General features: G+C 41.4%; 1 protein-coding gene and 1 long non-coding RNA gene across 3 annotated transcripts in view; one reads left to right on the forward strand and one right to left on the reverse strand.

Annotated features, from left to right (window-relative positions):
* The window catches only part of Atp10b (ATPase phospholipid transporting 10B), a 256073-nt gene that overhangs the window by 209890 nt on the left and 33969 nt on the right, over window positions 1–12214 (forward strand). For both annotated transcript variants that reach the window (XM_017597619.3, XM_063270024.1), the window contains 4 exons: window positions 602–711; window positions 3243–3369; window positions 6548–6732; window positions 9550–9871. In XM_017597619.3, coding sequence (XP_017453108.1) covers window positions 602–711; window positions 3243–3369; window positions 6548–6732; window positions 9550–9871 — 744 coding nt within the window. The remainder of the gene's footprint in view (window positions 1–601; window positions 712–3242; window positions 3370–6547; window positions 6733–9549; window positions 9872–12214) is intronic.
* Window positions 2909–6310, reverse strand: LOC134480672 (uncharacterized). The gene is made up of 2 exons (XR_010055325.1): window positions 5794–6310; window positions 2909–3390 (listed from the first exon to the last, which is right to left on the reverse strand). It is a non-coding gene; the product is annotated as an uncharacterized LOC134480672 (long non-coding RNA).

Genomic DNA, 12214 nt, shown 5'->3' on the forward strand with positions numbered 1-12214 from the left:
TAACACCATCCTTCATATTGAAAAAAAGCCTAAGTCAGCAAACCCAATGCACTGAAGAAGTCTGCTAATGAGATCCAGGTTTGCAGCTGTCTTGGAACTGAGCTTGACAAGAACTACTGTAGATGACAGGGAGGATGATGGGTTGTCTAAGTTTCAGAGAAGAGTTTGCAAAGTTGGGGAGCTCTCCAGACAAGGCTAGATACTGAAAATCTACCTTGGGTACCAAAAACACAGAAGTTCCTAGCCCCTGACCCTCCACCTGATGTTAGCATATCGTTGTATTAACTTTCTAGGCGGTTCCCTTGTAAGCAGATGTATTTGAACAATCTCTTAGATTACCTCCCTTCCTTAAGTAGCACTTTTCCCAGCCAGGCTTTTGAAGAAAAGCTCTAAGAAGCAGACAGCGTGGAGACTCATAGAATTATCATTTTCCAAGGCAGTCTGTCATCAGAAGATCTCTTCCTCGTTCCTAGGGAGGGCTAGAAAGGGGACTCCTCTTTTAAGACTGTTGTAGTTAACCAGAAAGACTCCAGGAAGTTGAGGGTGAAGCTCCCTGAGCATTTGCCCATGGCTTCATGGGGAAACAACAACTATTTGACAGGGAATGATATTGATGTGGAAAAGAAGCTGAAGAGAATCCGAGCCCGGACCCAAAAACATCTGGACTTGTATGCAAGAGATGGCCTTCGAACCCTGTGCATTGCTAAGAAGGTGAGAACTGATCGGCCTGCTGGCGTGCCCCAGATGTTAGCGTAGCTGAGTGGCCTTCACCTCAGTCTGTGTGTGTGTGTGTGTGTGTGTGTGTGTGTGTGTGTGTGTGTGTGTGTGAGAGAGAGAGAGACAGACAGACAGACAGACAGACAGACAGACAGACGTCAACATTTACCTCATTCACTCCAAACTTATTTTGAGACATAGTCTCTCACTGAACCTGGAGCTGCACAGAATGGCCACCAAGCCCCAGGAATCCCTCCAGTCTCTGGAGCCTCCACAGAACTGAGCTTACAAGAAGCAGGTCTTCAAGTTACATGGCAAGCACTTTACTGACTGATTCACCTCCCCAACTGTTCTTCCTTCCTTCTTTTCTTTTTTCCTTCCTTCCTTCTCTCCTTCTTCCCTTCCTTCCTTCCTTCCTTCCTTTGTTTCTTACTTTCTTTATAAAAAACTTCTGGTTTCTTTTATTGTTTCAAAGTTAACATTCTTGGCTATTAACTCTAGGACCATGCACATATATTAAATAAGGACTCCACCACTAGGCCTTTGCTTGGTGGTGGTAATTATATTCTTAGTAGCTTTTTGGAGCAAAATCTCACTGAGTTGTCCAGGCAAGCCTTGAACTTGTGATCATCTGCTTCAACTTCCTAAGTCACTGGGATTATGGTTCTACATCACACCTGGTTAGATTTAACTATCTGACTCAAGACCAAAATCTATAATTGTGACAATTTTGCTGAGGCAGAAATCTGAACAGAAAACTACATATCTGTGCCTTTAACCATTCTCTATCTTCATTGTATCTGTAATGGGTGACCTGCACTTCATAAAGGTATTTATTTATTTATTTATTTATTTATTTATTTATATTTATTCTTTGAAAATTTCATGCATGTACTCAAGGTGTCTTGATCCCATTCATAAATTTTATCTTCAAAGTGGTCTTTTAATTTTTGAATTATTTGTCTACATTAAAATTTGGAGAGGGTGTGTATGTGTATGTGTGTGTTCACATGAATGAAACCTAGCTTTCTCGTTTCTCTTGAGAATCTGAGTCTTCATTGATGGCACCAATTTGCATAACTATGTAGCAGCTGACCCCTGTGATGAAGATGTGTTCAGCTGTGTTCTGATCTTGCCTAGCAGCCCCACCATTAGCTATTGCTTTACCCTTGGCTCTGACGTGGCCATACAAACCCCTCACCTCTTGCTCTCAGATACTTGACTTTGCAGCCCCTACAAAAGAGGTAGGAAGGGGGGACAGAGCAAAAGCGTCTGATGAGATATGTAATATCTGGTAGGAATGCCATGATGCTCATACATTTTTAGGTAGCCAGAATCAGCTTCCCTTCCACAGACTCCCAGAGCTGCCTATCTGATTCATAGAGATTAAATATACTCACTTTAAAACCAGGTCCAGCTCTTACTCTTGCCCTCTTCCTCCTTTGTCCCTTCTCTCCCTGTTCCCCTTCCCCCTTCTTTCCACGTGCTCATGGCCAGCCTCGTCTTCTACTCTTTTTCTTCTCTCTCTCTCTCTCTCTCTCTCTCTCTCTCTCTCTCTCTCTCTCTTTCTCTCTCTCTCTTCCTCTCTTGTCCCTCTCTCTTGTCTTGTCCTTTCATTAAACCTCTCCACATTGGAAAAAAAAAAAACAGGTCTATCTAGGTACAAGTCCCAATCTTACTACTTTTTGATGCGTCTTTGGGATAGCTTATTACAGGATAACTATACCCTCAGCACTGTCTGTTTTCCATAAGTCTGTGCCTATTGTGTCTCCTGTTGTACATGGCCCAGAATGGTAGCGTAGGCCTTTAATCCTAGCTCTTAGGAGGCAGGGGCAGGTAAGAGTTCCAAGCCAGCCAAGCCTACATTATGAGGTCCTGTCTCAAAACAAACAAACAAAAAAGACCTATGTACCCTTGATTTTTCCTATTGTGCCACACAGAAGGACTCAATTAATATTTGGTGCTTGTATAAAAAATCATTTATAAAAAGAGAATGTATACATTTAACATGGTGGGCCAAAGGTTCTCTGAGACTCCAAAGTAAAAAGACTTCATGTCTGTATATTTGGTCTACAAGCCACGGAAAATATGGCTGCTGCTTTCTCGGTGCAGTACTGGATCAGAAATGGGGTCAAGTTCATTGCTCCTTCATAGTACTTCCATTTTCTCTTCCTCATGACTCCATGTGTCCTTTTAAATATTTTTATTAATTCCTTGATAATTTCATACAATATATTTTGACCATGTTCACCCCCTCCAACCCCTCACCTTAACTTCTCCTGGAATTGCCCTACCTCTCTACCACCACAATAACCCATCAACTTCATATTATCCATATTCTGGGCATAAGGCTATCTAAGGTTTAATCTTTCATCAACTTATGCATTCAAAATATCACTGTGGAGAATTCCATGCCCAATTCTGTGAAGTCTACAGGCTTACAGGAGGCCAGCATATCAGTAACAAGGAAGAATTCCATTTGCTGATCCATTCAAGGTTACTGATAATCCTCTTCTGTCTCATAGGTTGTAAATGAAGAGGACTTCCAGAGGTGGGCCAGTTTCCGGCGTGAGGCTGAGGCATCCCTTGACAACCGAGAGGAGCTTCTAATGGAGACAGCCCAGCACCTGGAGAATCGCCTCACTTTACTCGGTAGCTAAAAATAAGACATCACTACAGTAAAAACAGAGAGAGGAATGCTACAAGTTAAGAAAGGAACTCTTAGCCAGGATTCTGATGCTGCTACAATTTTGTCTCAATTATGAACCTTCCCTGGGTTTTCCCAGATATTTGGCATAATTGGGCCATGCCAACAGCCAGTCCTGTCCTGAGAGGATTCCTGGACTCCCTTTTGGAAGAAGACGCCCATGAGTTTGGCTTCTTCCCCAACAGCAAACTCCTCTGCTCAATCAAATGTTGGTTGTACACCTACCATGTGCATGAAGTAACATGCTAGGCTTAGCAGCTGGAGTGAGAAATGGGGATCACAGCCTCCACATTCTCATAGCTCAGAATCCAGCCTGGATGACTATACCAGTCATACCATCACATGGGAAGTGATAAGAGCTGGGACAGAAGATGTACAGATTGGGTAGGAATGAAAAATAGGAGGTACCAACTCACACTGGGGCCAAGAGGGTTTGGAGAGGCCACTAACTAAAAAGATAAGTTATTCAGAAAAGGGGAGGGAGACTCATAACAGAATACAGAGGCTAAATGAAAGGCAGGAAGTAAGGTCTGAGGAGAAGTGGAAATGCCAGAGATTTGCTTTAGCTGGACTACAGAGTATAAAGGAGAACTGATAGGAGGCCAGAGGATCCCAGTTAATGAAGGGCCATGTAAATCAAGTGCTCATGGGGTGCTTTAGTAAAATCATGGGGCTACCACTATATAAAGGATAGGCTGATGATCCAGGGGCAAGAGGAGAGACTGGTTCAAAGACAGGCTGGATGTCTGTAGGAAGAAGAGCATTGCAGAGTTGAAGAGTGAAAAGCTTTGCTTGGGAAAATTAATCTCCTCCTGTCTTGGGAGAGACACCCTTGTCTCTAATCACTCTGAGGCCACTAGGACAGAAGAGAAGAAGCAGGAAGGAGTTTAGGTTTAGAGGATTTTTGCACAGACCCCCAACAAGAACGAATTAGGGGTGTGCACTGGCCACTAAGCCAAAAGCCATCTTTCATTGCAACAAGATGGTGAGACCTTGACACGTAGCAGCAGATTACCCGGACAGCCTTCAAACAGAAGTTTTACTCCTTAGCACCTTCTGCCTCTTGCCTTGTGTCTTGGCTTCAGGGAACCTATATTTGCTGCCTCAGAAGCTCTGACACTTCTAAAGCTGGAAACAAGAATCGTTTTTACAAGAACCAGAAGGCGCTAGTCCAGAGCAGTCTACCCTCCATACAAGGCCACAGGCAGTCACCTCATCTGGGGTTCCCACCACTCTCTCACCTCCTGGATATGTCTGTGGCTTCAGGGTAGCACCAAGTCTCAGCTGCAGCATGATATTCATCAGCTGGCTCTACTGAATGACTCACTTGTCAAAGCCTGTCAGCTTCCCTGTCTAGGAGAGGCGTTCACAACCTTCCTGTTTCATTTTCTCTTTCACACAAATAAATGTGTTTTTCCTCTTCCTTCCACACAGTCTCCCTGTACGGTAAATCGATTTCCTGAGCTCACCTTGCAGGCTAAACCTCACAGAGAAAGATGATATTTAAACCATCACTGCCCATAGAGTTGTTTACCTATGTATTTGTACCTGAAATACAAAACAGGCACATTTGAAGAGAAATTGGTCCCTTTTTTTCACCTCAAGGTGGCTGGGAAATGTGACTCAAAGGCAGAACCCCATGACTGCCAAAAATGCTTTGCGGCCTTCACATTACATCTCAAAATACAAGTTCTTTTTTTTTTTTTTTCAATATGCAGCCAATGTAACTGCTTTGCCAACACTTCAGCACTCTGGATTGTTCAAAGAGACAAAACCTCTGCTTCTACTCTAAGTGAAATGGTTAGCCATTAGCGTGTGATTCAGAATGAATCTCATTCTAAATGCAGATTGAGTTTTGATTAAGCATTTAGTAACTATCTAATATGTGGGTATATATTCATCAGGGTTGAGACAAAGCTCTAGATCATCCACAAATGATGGCACCTGCGTGTCTAAACTGCACCATGAATAGTAGCAAAAACAAATGGGAGTCCCTATTAAGTCTGCTCTGATCTGTGCCAGAGCAAGTTTATGTCTCGTCTCTTCAATACTTACTACCTTGGGTCAGTACACACCACCACCAGGTCTCCTCTGCATTCCTATTTAGTCCCTGAGAATCTCTTATCTGGACTATTTAATTTCCAATCCATTTTCTAGAATGATCTGAAAAGACACACCTGATCCTGTCCCTCCCCAACTTAATGCCCTTTAATGGATTTCTTTGCACCCAAATGAACCGCATATCCCTCAAGGCCCTGACACGACCCCAAAACCCCTTTCCCTCTCTTTCCCTCTCTCACTTCTTCTGACTTCTTTCCAATCATTTCCTGCTTTGAATTCTAGGCCTTCACACATATTGGTCCCTTTACCTGGGATGTTCCTTTACCGCTGCCATTGATCTTCCTGGTCTGAACAGAAATGGTCTTTCATCAGCAAAACTTTTCCTTGACTTTCGAGGTGAAGCTGTGTCCACTCACAAAGCACTCAGATCTTCTTGCCATGTAGCTCAATTATAAACCTTCATCCAATAACGAGTTCTGGACAGGTAGCAATTGTCCTCCCTAGGGTTGCTAGTGTTGTGATGAAACACCTTGAACGAAAGAAAGCTGAGGAAGAATGGGTTTATTTGGCTTCTGCTTCCACATTATTGTTCATCCTTGAAGGAAGTCAAGTCAGGAACTCAAATAGGGCAGGAAACAGGAGGTAGGGGCTGATACAGGGACCAAGGAGGAGTCAGTTTACTGGCTTGCTCCTCATAGCTAGTTCAACCTGTTTTCTTATAGAACCCAGGAGCACCAGCCCAGAAGTAGCCACACCCACACAATAAGCTATACTGGGCTAGGCCTACCCACATCAAACACTAACAAAATGGCCTATTGGTTTGCCTACAGCCCAATCCTACAGAGTTATCTTCTCAATTGGGGTTCCCTTCTCCAAAATGACTCTAGCCTATGTCAAGTTGACATAAAATTAGCCAGCATACCAATCATCTCTATCTGGTTCCTGGTTGCATCCAATGTGCATAGACTAATACAGAAAACATAATTGATGAATGGCTGTGTAATGATGTGGGGAAAGTAAGCTGCCACACACTTGACATACTGTGCTCCCATGTCTTTCCAGGAGCCACTGGGATTGAAGATCGACTCCAAGAAGGGGTTCCAGATACCATCGCTGCACTGCGGGAGGCTGGAATCCAGCTCTGGGTTTTGACAGGAGATAAACAGGAGACAGCCGTCAATGTCGCACATTCCTGCAAACTGCTGGATCAGGCTGACACCGTGTACTCCATTAACACAGAGAATCAGGTGAGGCCAAAAAGGGATTGAATGTTGATATACTTAGCATCCCCTCAGTTAACTCTTTAGATCTTGGTTCTCAGATGATCTGAAAGACATTCAACCCATCATCCAATAGTCCATCATCCACATACTTAGTAAATTGGTCATTTTGATGTTGCTACTTAACAGAAAGTGGGCCTCCCAACTGCTCACCCCACCCCAGCTAGTCTGCTAGTCTAGACACCAAATCTAGCATTCTGCTCTCTTGCCAGGCTAGTGCAAGTCACATACCGCACTCGTTTACTCAATTGTCAGTGTCTTGCTGGATAACATTTACCCCCCTATAGAAAAGTCCCACGTAAACTGAAATTACCCAGCGCTAAACTTTCAACATCAATTTATATGTCATGGAGCAGCATCCTGAAAGGAATAATGCATTATGGGGGTATGTCATGATGGGATGGGAGAGAAGGTTTAAGAAACAAAGCCAGAAATTAGTATTTTCCACAAGAGTAGGTTGCGCAAAGTGTGAGGATCAGGAAATTATAGAATGAAACCTAATGAATGTCTTCCAAGCTATCGTGTTTGTATTCAGGAGGCAGGCATGGAAAATGAAGTAAGGAATGTGGAAAGTGAGTGTATCCCCTGTCAGTGGAGCAGGGATGGGATTCAGCAGACCTGGATAAAAGGAGCAATATACCCATGGGTCAGTTGGAAGAGAGAGCCTGGGAACATAGTGTATACCATGGGAAAGGAAGAGCAGAAAGGCAGGTGAGTGGAAGCAATCAGAGTGGGAGAGAGAATGCTGGCCTCTCACTGGCTGAGCTAGACCCCAGAAGAGAAGTTTGGCTTTTATACTATGAAGAAAGATGCATTATTTGAGGGGGGTTATAAGATTCTCTTCTTTGGGAGAGAGTCATTAGGTCTATGACTGGAAGGAATCACCACAGCACTGTTTACTGCAGGCTCCTGACAATGTTAAATATTCAATAACTACAACTATTGTGATTAAAATGTGAGAACAAGCGGATTCATGTTTAGCTGTGAACATCACAGTTCCAGTGACTGTATGGTTCAGTCCAGAGGAATTTATGTAACTAGAACCAACATCCAGCAAGAATCACCCCATTATCTTTCTTAAATTAATGCTCTGGTAAAACTTTATACTCCAGAACCAGTTCCTGTGGCCCCTCCACTGTCTGCAACAAGCAATTTAGCATCTCCTAGGGGAAGACTCAGGAAAATGAGCTGTATCTGCTCCAGGAATTACTCCACTGATTGTTAGACAGTAGATCGAGCTGCCCCAGATCTGTCACTTAAAGAGTAACTTTGCAAAATCTACCAAAGTCTACCCAATCTATCCACATATCACCTGAACTACTTCTCTTAATGATTTTATTTAAATTAACTCATTTGAATAATACTTTACTTTTAGAATATATTTTTGGCATTTTGACTAATAAAGAAATACCATCCCTTATCATGGATAAAAGAACCTGATAGGCTCAGGGGATGGCTCAAAGAATAAAGTACTTGTAGCACAAGTACAGGATCAGAGTTTAGGTCCCTGAAACCTGCATGACAAGTGGGCATGGAGCATGCCTATAATTCCAGCATTTAGAAGGGTAAGGCAGGGAATTTCCAGGGCAAGCTGGCTAGATAGCCTAGCCAAATTGACAAGTTTTAGGTTTAGTGAGAAGAGACTTTGCCTTGGTAAAGTGGAGAAAGATCACGGCAGGCAACAGACATCCCTCTGCCCTCCACATGCACAGGGCACGGGCACACACACCTACACATTCACCAACACGTATGCAAACATCCATACAGAAATGCATGCATGCCATACTTACATGGAAAATACAGTTCATTTAAGTACAACATGCTATTAAAGTTGTTTTTATTATTATCTTCTGCCTTCTCAAGCTTTATTCAAAGGTGATGTTTACAAGAATTGAAGAGATACCAGAAGAACAATTAGTACTGTGATTGGATTTTACCACTGATATAATTCAAAGTGTTAGAAAAGAATTGCTAATTAAAAACAACTTCCTCTCTGAATTTCAAAATAACATCACTTATGAAAAATCATAAAACTAACATGATAGTAGTACATCTTTAATCACTTGAAAAGCGTAGTATCACAAGTTCAAGGCCATCCTGAACTGTATCAAAAGACCATCTCAAAGAAGTAGAAAAAAAATCACAGAGAACACTCTTTGAACCAGTAAGAATTTCACATTCATGGTCAGTTCAGACCAACATGAAAAACACTGTATAGCACAGTTCTTAAGACCTCTGTACAATACACCATAGAGCTACACAGGGTGGTAGATTTCTTTTTAAGTTAGGAAACCACATTTGAAGAAGTAAGGCTCCTGCCTCACTACTGTTTGGCTGACATTGACTAAGGTACTAAGTTACTCATTGTTTCAACCTCCTCAACTCTAAACCAAGACTACGGATACCTACCACAATGTGTAAAGGCACAACGGGGAATTGGGGAGGACTGGAAGAGACAGAAAACTGCTCATATAACAGCATGAAATATTGTCAGTGTCTACCAACATATTAGTGCTGATTTTTATCTTATACCCAGCCCAACTCAGTTGGCATCTTGCAACAGCCACTTCTACTCCTAATTACCTCCTATTCCAGCCACTGATGTCTCAAAAATTAGTATGGCTTAATACTGCTTCAAATACTGCAGAGAAATGTGCATTGAACTGAGAGAAAAAATTCCTGAATAACTTATATGATAGAGTTTTATAATTATCTTACTAAAAGTAAGGGTATGGTTTTAACAGGCGAGGTTGTTTACTAATACGTGATTACATGACACTGCAGGAAACCTGCGAGTCCATCCTCAACTGTGCATTGGAAGACGTAAAGAGATTTCATGAACCACAGCAGCCAGCCAGAAAACTCTGTGGGTACTGCATTCCATCTAAGAAGCCATCTGTTAACTTGGGAGCTATGGCTCCTGAAATTGGACTGGTCATTGATGGGAAGACACTGAATGCAATTTTCCAGGGAAAGCTGGAAAATAAATTCCTGGAATTGACTCAGTACTGTCGGTCTGTCCTGTGTTGCCGCTCCACCCCACTGCAGAAGAGTATGATTGTCAAGCTGGTGCGAGACAAGTTGAGCGTCATGACTCTTTCCATAGGTATCCATCATGCTGGGATGTGGGTGGTATCTTGGCAGGAATGGTCTGACCTGGGTCAGCTATGAATACCCATATGAGTAGGCAGAGGTTCCTTGTCTTTGTCAAAAATCACGGTCAAGATGTCAATGTTAGGAGATGAAACAGGGGACACTAGATTAGAGCAATGATCAAAGCTCTTAGAACTGGCCAATTAGCTAAATAAAAATCATATTTAGATGGAGGCCTAGATTAGAAGGGTCTTGAACTCAAAACATGAAATAGTTTTAAAAATACTTCTTCCAGAAATAGACAAGCAAGAGAGCTCCACTCAGAGACATCATCCAGTACTCTCCCAAAATTATTTTACCTGTGGTAATACCTAGGATATATATAAATTTGCTATTCTTCTGGGGATAGTAGGCTGGTAGGGGTATTTGAAATCTTTAAATCGTCTTTTTTAATTTGGTATGCTAGTGTCTACATCCAAAGTCATTTCAAAGCATATTCTTAATCTACTCTCATTGGTTGATGATACATTGGTCAGACTAGTCATATCAAGCACAGAAATAAAAATTTCCCACTGAATACCTCCCAGGAACACCAAGCCTGGTTTGTAGGAATCTTTATGATCTGCTCTCCACTAACTTCCGGATGGTATTTCTTATCATGGCCAACTTTCATTTCTTATCACTGGGCTCTTCATATTCTGTCCAAATTAAATTACTAGCCATTCTCCATGGGCCTTCTTCCTCGCCACCATTTCTCCAAGCCTTTGTACAAAATGCTCTGTAAAACACCCCACCACCATTCCTATCTTGCCCTTTGGGGGAGATCCTCATTCCCCATTGTACCTACTACACATAAGTTTACAGGGACAGGGTGTGTTTCATTCACTTTTTGACCTCATGATGAGTACATTCCATACATGTATTAGAAATAGCCACTCCCCTGCCCCCATCTCTCAACTCATACAGCAACCTAATCTCACCTTCTGCAATTTTAGCTGCCTTTGGACCTAAGAGTAGAAAATTATAGAAATTATCATTCATGAATTTAAATAACTATTATAATGTATTGTTATAATTTGCCATAATGTTATATTATTAGCTATTGTTAATCTTTTATTGGACATAATTTATTATTTAAAACTTACTATCATTGCCTATATACACAAAAATAGTCTATAGAGTCTATCACTCTCCATGGTTTCAGACATACAGGTAAGGGTAGCTAAGTTATTCTACTTAAGATCATATCTCTACAGATGTTCTAGCCTCTCCTTTTTCTTCTCTCCTGTTTTAGAGCTCGGGAAAATATTATATTCTTTTTCCATGTGCAATATAAAAACTGAATTTAAAAACTAGGAGGACCAGGCACAGTGGCATATGCCTATAATCTGAACACTTAGGAGGTAGTGGCAGTGAGAATCAGAATTCAAAGTTATCCTCACCTACACAGAGAGGTCTAGGCCAGTTTGGGATGAGATCATGTCTCAAAGAAAAATAAAACTAAAAGGAACAGATCCTTAGCAACTACACCACTACTTCAATACTGTGAACTGTCCTCTTCTATAATTCAGATACACAATAGACAATAGCCTAGCACATATTCTCTGAGGTTAGATATTGGCTTCACTCCTATAGCAACAGAAACAAAACCAACAGGGTGAGAAATGGCATGATTCCACACCTCTGCTTCTCATGGTGTGCCAACAGAAAAAGTTAAAGCTTAGGTTTATTCTGCCTTTGAGAGGATTAAAATTATGGACTGCTGTGCTATCAAGAAAAGAATCACTATTATAATGACAAGGTCTACAAAGAAAGTCAACTACTACATTTTTAATTGGCCCATAAATTATATAAATTTATGGAGTACAATATTAGTGACAACACTTTAAAGCTCCATATATTTGTTGCCAAATAATTGTAGAAGAATTATTCTCTCTCCTCTCCAATTCCATTATTTTCTATGGTGAACCATGTAAACTTAATTACAACTTAAATAGGAGAAGCTACTAGGCAAAAACAGTAGGTTCCAGAGGAGGATACAGTAGACACTGTCTCTAATAGGAGTTACCAAAACATAGGCCACAGGTTGATTCCAGCCAACTATATATTTTTTTACGGAAGCTTATAATGGTTTTTGTATTTTTAAACATACAGTTTAATACTACCAGCCTTTTGACAATAATCATTTCACTTTGCTTTATAGTTTACAAAGCTGAAAATATTTATCTGATCCTTTAGAGTTTAGTTTGCCAAGCTCTGGATTACAAGATAAATCACTGGGGAGATTTTGGCTCTGTAAGATGCCCTCACTATATAGAACTGTATGTGGCTTCTTGAATTAAATAGACCTTCATCA

This window comes from Rattus norvegicus, chromosome 10 (assembly GCF_036323735.1).
Source record: "Rattus norvegicus strain BN/NHsdMcwi chromosome 10, GRCr8, whole genome shotgun sequence".
Classification (NCBI taxonomy): Eukaryota; Metazoa; Chordata; class Mammalia; order Rodentia; family Muridae; genus Rattus; species Rattus norvegicus.